This window comes from Argopecten irradians, chromosome 3, assembly GCF_041381155.1.
Source record: "Argopecten irradians isolate NY chromosome 3, Ai_NY, whole genome shotgun sequence".
Taxonomy (NCBI): Eukaryota; Metazoa; Mollusca; class Bivalvia; order Pectinida; family Pectinidae; genus Argopecten; species Argopecten irradians.
Genome location: NC_091136.1, coordinates 15,916,440 through 15,926,493, shown reverse-complemented (window position 1 = coordinate 15,926,493; position 10,054 = coordinate 15,916,440). Strand labels below are relative to the sequence as shown.

General features: G+C 34.6%; 1 protein-coding gene across 1 annotated transcript; it reads left to right on the top strand.

The window, feature by feature from the left end:
- Positions 1–22: 22 nt before the first annotated feature.
- On the top strand, positions 23–9,966 carry LOC138317665 (uncharacterized). Its single transcript, XM_069259478.1, has 7 exons — positions 23–103; positions 3,380–3,471; positions 3,711–3,829; positions 4,983–5,091; positions 5,899–6,084; positions 8,156–8,244; positions 9,086–9,966. Exons 2-7 carry the CDS (start codon positions 3,394–3,396, stop codon positions 9,138–9,140), a joined length of 636 nt encoding a protein of 211 aa, XP_069115579.1. The 5' UTR covers positions 23–103; positions 3,380–3,393; the 3' UTR covers positions 9,141–9,966.
- The last annotated feature ends 88 nt before the right edge of the window (positions 9,967–10,054 follow it).

Below are 10,054 nucleotides of genomic sequence, written 5' to 3'. Positions count from 1 at the left end.
TTGTTTATTAACCTCTGACCTCGTCCCATTTGGGTCAAAGGTCATCAACATGGCCGTCTAAACAAACTGGAATCTGTTGAATACGTAACGGCCGACGGGACGGGTAAATGAGGCGCTAACTAACATTTATTTTACATATATATATAGATTATTTGCATTGTTTTTTATATCCTGCATATAGCTAACTGCAGAAGAGATTTGTGGATGCCGCTTGTTCAGTTTTACCAGTCAGGTTATGGTCACAGCACAGGGCCTCGTTAGTAATAATGATATATATAAGATAGGTCACGTCTATTTACATACATAATGTATGTAAATAGACGTGACCTATCTTATATATATCATCATTAGTAACGAGGCCCTGTGGTCACAGGCAGTGACAGGCGTCTGCATCTGGTTTTGGAAAAATAAAATATCCTACCTCTACAAAAGCAGGGGTAGGTTATTATATTTTTATCAAACCAGAAGCAGACACCTGTGGTCTGGTAGACGTTCCTTATTAATGTCGTGATGAACACCCTCGATACTCCAGGGGTAACTATAACTGCCGTTATGTCCAACCCTGGGTTATCTAATAGTAAAACTGGGCACAATAGAAAAGAACAGGTAATTTAGTCCTTTGATGTACATTATTCATCAAAAGATCCCTATTTGCGGTCACAGCTGAGCTGCCTTCAGTGTAGCCCGAGATACTCTGGCCCTGACACCTGGACTTAGACATTATGATAGATGAATGGTGTAGGGCTACTCCAGCAATGTTAGAGGTTAACACGACAAGATACTTTTTAACATTGCGCCGTGTGACATATCCACCCAATGGAGTCAGGTGGAATAAGACCTCATAATCGTGTAGGAGTAGTGTAGGGCCAGAGCGCAATATGCTACATCAAATGGTGGAACTCGCCGACACGGTTTATTTGGTATCGGGCCCGGTCATCTCCGATTGAGACTGCTTACAAAACATTACCACCGAGAAGCGTCACTTAACTTAAAATTGGTCTTTTTAACAAATGAATAATTTATCTACCCACAGCAATTCATTTTACATTTTGTATCTGCACGCATGCACTTTATATTATGTCAATACAGTAGTTTCAACTTTAAATCTTCCTCCTTGTCGTCGCGATTTTCTCATAGTTTGTAAATTGCCTCTAATCTCGACGGATTGCTATATTTGGGTAAATGAATTATTCATTTGTTGAAAAGACCAAGGTAAGTGTGACTTCTCGGAGGTCAGTCTAAATTAGGAGATGACATGGCCCGATACCAATTTAAACGGTGTCGGTAAGTTCCACCATTTGATATACAAATGTAGCACTGCGCTCTGGCCCTACACCAGACATCTATCTGTCATAATGTCTAATTCAGGTGTCAGGGTCAGAGTATCTCAGGCTAACTTCAGTGATATAATGACAGTTATTTTAGTAATAAATGGAGTATGAAGGATGAATGATGAGTTATATGTCGTGTTTGTTTACATTACATTTGTATGTAAACAGACAAGATCTACACATATCTTAAACATATGTAAAAGGGCGCATGATTTGATATATATATATATATAAACATTATATATCATAAACACTGCCTCGATCAGCCAGGATTCAAACCTGGGACCTCTGGGTTACTAATCTGACGCTCAACCGATCAAGCTAAAGAGAAGTTCTTTCTAGCTTAGCGGTATATATATATTGCAGCTAGCTAGTATTCACCATGCAGGGTTACACATATCTTGTGATAAGATATGTGTAACCCTGCATGGTAAATACTAGCTAGCTATCACTAGGAACTAGACCATGTGGTTTGACGGTCACACTCATACTAGAGACACAGGCCGACCACAGGGCCTCATTCCTAACGATAAGATATATACAAGATAGGTCATTTGTAATATATGAAAAATTTGTAAATAGATATTGTATGTATCTCATCATTAGGAACAAGGCCCCGTTGGACGACAGGGACTCAAATGACAAGTCATCTCTGGTTCCAGTGGCATATACCCTGCTAGTCGGAAGTTAATTACATGTGCATGCATTGGCATACTATTGAACTAAGATGACACTTATGGAGTGTGATCAGATTGCATAAAATGATATAAAGATATATCAATAAATTTTAAAGATGTTGGCCAGCTTTAGGCCATTCTTGTAACTCTGGGGGTTACTATCACTGATGTCATATCCACCCCTGGACTACATGTACATATAATATAGTTATAGTAAAACTAGAGACAGTTTAGGAGAAAACAACTGACCAATCACAGGCCTGCAAAGACTTTTGATGATTACATAGAGTGCGAACCCAACTTTGAAGCCACACATGTATGTAGTCAGCCACAATGTATTGTTATTTGATACTTTTGAAGTACAGTACATCAAAGGACCACATTACCTGTGTGTTCTGTAGCCTTCAATGATATAACATCAGTGATAGTAACCCCTGGAGTATCGAGGGTGGCTGTAGGTAAGCCTACCACAAACAAAGGAATGAAAAGGTATTATGCATAGATGTTACATTTAAATGCAGGTACATTTAATAGGAGAGATAATTTAATGAACACTTCATAATCTTTTGGAGTAAACAATGTGTATTGCTAGCTGATGGTATCTATTTAGCTGATTGTATATTTGATATCAGCTGGTTCACTTTCCTGATTCAACTTCAGTAGATAAAATATCAGTAAAGATGTATAAATCTACATTATACACCTACATATGTTACTCAGGGATAATTCCTAATTTGAAAATTAATTGAATTAAATCTATAATATTATTTCTACACCTGCATTAGTGATCACCATTGATGACATCATACTTAATTATAAGTACACTGTATCTGATACCTATAGACTGGATCATACACCTCCACATCTAAAATAAGTTACAATATGCTCCCTTCTTTATTCACTTCACTCAAGTAGTACTGATGACAGAGTGCAGCTGAAATGAAGGGAAGCAACTCTGATAGTTTGAAATGAATCTTGTTTCCTCTTGTGACATTTTCAAATGTATGCTGGCATATAGGACGTATACAATATACAGGCACTTATCTGTCAAGATGCCCCAAGTCTGCTGTCTGAGACCTTGTCAGTAACCGTTTACATTGTACCAGTATTTTTAGGTTGGGCTGAATAAAAACCCCTATTTCCCCTAGAGAAAATTAAAAAAAGAAGCAAAAATGTTTGTCTTTTCCTAGTTAAAAAAGTATAAGCCTCTGAAATTATCCAGTATCTTGCTCAATCACTGCTCAGATTAAACCCATGCATAATAACAAATTGTATGTACAAGTTCTAAATATGAATATTATTCGCGAAATACTATTTAAAATTTGTACTAAGTTGTTGACTACACTTGTAAATTGATATTTTTATTTTCAGGTTGAGAGATCAAGATGGCTACTAGTAAGAAGTTGGCCCTTACCAATAACAGTAAACACAATGAAGTAATCCTTAAACAGCGAGTAAAAGAGGTAAATAATCCCCAAAATTCAAAATTATCTTCAAGATTAAAAACATATTGTTTGTTGTAAAATGGGTACTGGTACATAAACTAGTGAAAATAGTGTTTGAACTCATGCATCATCGACTCTACAGTGTAAATATTTTGCTAAGTAAAATAACAGAGAATTCTTAATTATTATTTGACATTATCATTTTATTTGTCTTATAAAATTACTTTAAATTTGGCATTAACTTTTTGTCTTACAAGCTTGAAGATGAGGTTACAAGCCTGAGAAAGCGACTGGACGAGTTAAGAAAAGCTAAAAACACAACTGTTCTGAAAAGGGAGAGAGAAGTTCTTGAAGTGGGAACACCTTTTAGTAAAAGGTAATATTTGTACCAGTTGTGCGTAGTAATAAAAAAGGTATGCACAGTTATCGAGATGTAAATGTTTTTATTAATCTACAAATATTTGGTTTAATTTTGCAAGACCAACAACTAACATATTTTTGGGATTATAGCCACTACTTTTTTCACTGGAAATTAAGGTAGGGCGTTAGAATCGTACCTGCTGTCCCTATTGCATGATCGTAAAAGGCGTCTAAATTTAGGATCTTATCTTTTCTTTTCTTCCTAACTGACTTTATCTTCCCTAATGCCTCCCTTGGCACCGCCTCACTTTTGGCCTTGAGTTGAGCGTTTGCCCCTGTGAGGAAGGCTCTGGGTTCTGTTCCCTGGCCGAGACACACCAAAGTCTATAAAAGTGGTAGTTTCTGCTCCTGCTTAGCGCTCAGCATACAGGGAGTGGGACGACTGGTTCGCCCGTTGTCAGTATAATGTGACCCGTGGGGTGTGTTGCTTGGTGTCTTCGGCGGCATGCTTCAGTGAAATAGCACTATAAAAAGGGCAACAGTTCCACTATAGGAGACACAACATGAATATACCGCAGTCTCCCAAAACACTGACCTCGCACTACATACACGCAGCACACCGCATACATGGAAGGCCGTCCTTACATGACCATAGCTGTTGATAGGACGTTAATAAATCAAACAAACAAACAAACATATATGTATACTCTCTTAGTGAAATAGTGGTTTGTATACAAGCTATAGGCTACACTAACAGTGATCTGAAGTCTTGCTACATATAGTGAATCTGAAACAGACACAGCTCTTCATTGTACTCATACCAGTTAATTTATCTAGTCAAGCAGTATGTGGTAGGAGTAGACAATGCAAAAAAAAAAACCACTAAAAAATAAAAAAAAAAATAAAAAATAAAAAAAAAAATAAAAAAAATAAAATCATAATTAAAAAAATCAATATATTCCAGAAACAACTTCAAATGGAAATAAAGAATTTTTTATCAGTTTTCATATAATTATCAAAGGGAAGAGTCTAAGATGTAAATCTAACCAGGCTTTGATAAATAAAGATAAATTGAAAATAAAAACATCATGCCAGCTAGAATACTAAGGGATCTAGATTAGACAAAGGGCGTTTTTGTCGGGTTATGTTTCATATTTTGACTTTGACAGAGAAACCACAGTGAAGGCAGCACCGCAGAATAGGGGGGATAAACATCAAGAGGACATGGAAGAACTCCGAAAAAAATTTGCTGCCGAGATCGAGCTGTTAAAGAAGGAGGTAGGTGTTGTTCACCAACTAGATTCACTTCGTAGGCATTAATTAATTATTTGGTTCAATTAGTACCTGGAGCACTTAAAAAAAATTTTATGCACTTAAAAAAAAATTTATGTATAGAACAAGATTGGGGACATCCTTGATAATCCACGGGTTCCGATCACTTGCGATCTCTACACCCCTGGACTATCTCATAGTAGAACTAAAGGAAGCTCAGAGGCAAAAATTGTGAACAAATCACAGGCCAGCAAAAATTCTTTTGAAGACTACAGAGAGAGAGAGAGAGTGACGCCTACTTCAAAGCCACATAGTCAACCACAGTGTAACAATATACGGCCCTGTTTATGTGTATCAAGGGCTAAATTACATGTTCTGTTCTATTGCCTCCAGTTTTACTATGAGATAGTCCAGGGGTGTAGAGATCGTAAGTGATCAGAACTTCAGAACTACTGGAGTATCAAGGATGGATTGGAGGGGGGGGGGGGAAACAAAGATCTAATACATGTGTAATAGTGTTATATATTTTTTAGTATTTTTATTTCATTAATAGTAATTTGATTGATGTTTTGTGCAATACTTTTAATTGAAATACAATTGTAGTCTGTAATAATCAAAATATTTCAATTGTGTTTTCCCTGATAGCAACAGTATTGCAATTGTTAAAATTGTAGGCAATAGTCACCTTTAAGTCAATAATAAAAGTGTTTAATGTCCAGAGATGTCTAGTTTATAAGTAAGAACGGAAACATTTTCAAACCAACCAATTCATTCACTGAATATTTAAATAAAATTACATTTTATTTCTTTTAGGAGAGTTCCTGCAACCATGAAATCGAGCTTGATGCATTACGAGGACAAGTCTCCAGTTTAGAGGCGGACAATGCTGCCTTAATGATTGAAAACACCGATCTGAAGGATAGGGTTACCTCCCTTGTTACAGAGCTCAGCATCAAGGAAGCTAAATGGTGTGAAAACGAGGAGAAACTTAAAATTGAGGTAATCACAGATTATTTATATTTTTAAAGTAATTAAAGGCCCATTACCTTTTCAAAACGGCTTTTAATTTTTAAAATGGGAATGTAAAACGAGATCGATAGTTTTGTAGAGTTAAAAAAGTTATTAACTTACCGTTAATACTACATTTATCATCACCTTCTCAACAATTTTATTGAAATAAATAAAATGTTGATTTTCATAATGCTGGTCGTCTTATGTTTCCCCCGTCGTCCTAAATACAGGGCAGTAGTTGACTATCACTGCGTCATACGTCAAAACAGCGAAATGACTCTCCACTGCTTTCATGTATTACGCAGGAAACTTGCATATTTTTGGTGTTGTAACCTCATCTTATTCCATTGGTATATATTTTTCTGATGTTATTAATGTTTTATAAGAAAACTTTATATTTTGCTTCGGAAAGGTAGTGGGCCTTTAAGATATGGAAATCTTTTAATTTTCAAAATGTACATAACCCCCGTATAAAATAAGTTTGATAATTTTGATTAGCTTACAGTTTATATGTACTACAAGTGTCATCACTTTCTTAATAATTCAAAAACAATATGTATGATTATCAAAACTTGATTCCTAGATTCCTATAGCAATGTTTATCTTATATTTTCCTGTGTCATTACTTTCCGCGTAAAAGTTGACTATCCCTAAGCCACGCAGCAAAGCAGTGAAGTGAACTTTAATCACTATTAAAACATAGATTTACTCCATAGACATGATCAGGGTTTCCTGATGTTGTATCTACGTCAGACGTTAATGATATAAATGTGTTCATGTTATAATTAATATTGATAATTGTTGATAATAAACATTCAGTAATTGTTTCGGAAATGTAGTGGTCTTTAATAATCTACAGACAATATTGAATGTATTCTCCAGTTTGTATATATAATATAACTGATTCAGGGTATAATGTTACATTGTGTTGTACACATAATCGTAATCTGTGAAAATACATTGAGCATGATCGTCACGTGAAATATAACTTCAGATGAAAAAGGATGTTGAGTTATCTCCCTTTACTCTATTGTGTTTACGTACATAATTTACTTCTTGAACAGAAGATAGTTGTGATTATGGGAAACGAAAAACTAAAGGTGCACAGATTGTCACTTAATTTGATTTACAAATCAAATTACCAAATCGTACTTGATAATACCTAGCTGCAAATATTGTAGCTCAAAAGACTTTTAGACAGATAATGGTGTCTTCTTTAGAGCTTCAATTGGTGCCTAATACTGCTTATAGAGCATAGAAATGTTTGTGCAAACCATTATTAAAACGTCTGTATGCATTCTCTTTTACTTTGAACGGTATAAAATATCAAATTGACAGCGAGACATTATTTTTTTCACACACAAATATGATGGCCTTTTCGAAGGAAAATTATACGGCAAGTTTACAAATTATGAATTTGAAATCTTATGAGTGGTAAAGTAGGCATTAAGAATGGTCGTTGTGTTTCTTTTGGACAAAAATAATGTATACATTCATGTAAACGCTTAAAATAATTGGAAACCTGCAAGAAAGTATAGAAAATTTTGCGTGATTGAAAGGTATAGTACATGTATAGTACCCGACTGAAAGGTATAGTACATGTAGGCCGGGTACGTGTATTCGTTGTAAATAATATCTACTGGATGTTGCTTCGGTAAGTTGAGGTAGGTTAGGTAGAATGTGATAGACTTATAGTAAGATTTGGGTAAATTAAGGCTGATCTTTAATAGTAGATTAAGGTAGATTAGGATCTTGTTTGGTACTTATCAATTATTTACCAGAATGTGTCACTAGATTCCATTCTTTAGCTTTGTCTAGCCTGTGCACAAGCTTTAGATTGTTTTTGATAATTGTAACACAAATGGAAAAAATATGAAGGCCAGACTGGAGTATGAACCAAGGACCTCCGAACATTATATAGCCGGATACTCTGCAGATTGAGTTTCCTGTTCTTTGATGTCCAAACCCAGTCCAATGCCGTTTCATAAAATATCTATTTGTACTTGTTCTTTAGCAATCATATACATATCTATCTTTGACATGTATTATCTTCTTACAGATAAACAGGTCATGGGGTGAGAAGTATCGGGAATGGATGGAGAAAACTGAAAGCAAGATAGAAGAACTTCAACAGACTAATACATTACTGTAAGTATATGTTCTGGCTGATGGTTGTATGGGATGGCAAAATTTTTCTCAATTTACACATAAAGAGAGGAAATCAAATTCACTTAAAGAGAGAAAATCAAATTTTAACTTTAATTTTTAATATCAGAATTTTGCAATCTGGCTTTAAAAATACATTTACATGTATACACTGTTAGTTTTTAACCAACATTTAATTTAGTTACGAAATAAATGTTCATATCCTTCAAACTATTAATAACTGGCTATATGGTAACACTTTTCAAATAGATCATCTAAGCTCAATGTCCCCTGCAAGTAAATTTGTTAAGTTTACAGATGCTCCTCGCTGACAAATGATATTCTTTCTCTATCAAAAACAGGAGCAGACAAATTAGTAATTTTCTTCAGTTACAAATGTTACTTACTTTAAACCATAACCATCATTTCAAAAATTGAGCTTTCAATTTTATTTGTAGATAAAAATATTGAAAACATAATATTTAATTGTGTCCCGGAACAATTTCATTGCACTATGTCCTACATGGAATGAAGTAACAATTGCACATGGCTATACACCAAAAGCAAAAAATAATATTTTTCTTATTTTTTGTGTGTTATTAAGTTAAATATATACACGATTAAACACCAATTATTGTTCAATTGATGAATATCTTTTATGCTCTGTAGGTGGTGGAGCATCTTTAATTATTTTTTTTCTCACTGTCTATTTGATATTTTTGGTAATTATGGATTTAAAATGTAAATATCAGTATAACCATACAGTGTGAAAATGCTGTGTGTTTAGATTTTTGGTATGATAAAATTTATTCTATAAATATTTTGATGAGTTCTGTCATTGTAGACGAGGCTATCTAAAAAGTCACCGGCCAGAAGGTCCAGATCCTACGGGAAAATAAAAAATGTGGCGGTCATCTTCTGTTGGTTCAAGGTCATGAGGTCAGCATTTTTAACTGGTTCATTAGGAATCTACCCCTGAAGTCAAATTGGAATTCTTCAAGTTCAGAGGTTGGAACAGTTCAATATGAAATTGCAGGGATAAAAGGTTGAGCATGTAGGATGAAAGCATAAGTATATTGCCACCCTAGCTCAAATTTGAATTTGTATTACCATATTTGCAGTAATTAGCGCCCAGTGTGCTTAAAATTGTAACAAAGGGGCGCTCAAAATGTAAGTTGTAGACAAAAAAATATCATGCATAAAATGTTGATGTAAGAGGCATCGCATGTTGTAAAACATTGTTAAATCCATGGGATGGGGGCGTTTATACAGCTTCAACTCTTCTCCAGAAAACAGGAGGGGCACTTATAGGGGGAGGGGCGCTAATTATGGCGAATACGGTATATCCCTCCTGACATTGTTTATCAAATATTTATGTTGATTTTACATAGGTGATATTTATGTTAATTTCATTCACATTTATGAGAAAGTACTGTGTTTTAATTAAAAATGCCCCAAATAAGAGCACCTCTTTATGACAACATCATTTCAAAAAAGTTGTAAAAATAAAACTTTAAAAATGGTGCCCACATGGTCAATTACCTGTGTAATGAGCCCTTATTAGGTCAAATATGGTTTATTTATGTTGCAAATTTTATTTATTCTTCTTGACCAGGATGAAAATCTCGATGAATTTGAAGATTGAGTACATACATGTATATTAAACCAACTTTTTTTTGTGATAACTAAATGTTGCATTTTCATGCTCAATGTCTTTTTAAATCTATTAGTCTAACAGAATGAGATACAATGTACTTATCAAAAATCCCATGTTTTTTGCGATTCAACTGATTACATGCTAAATCCAACACAA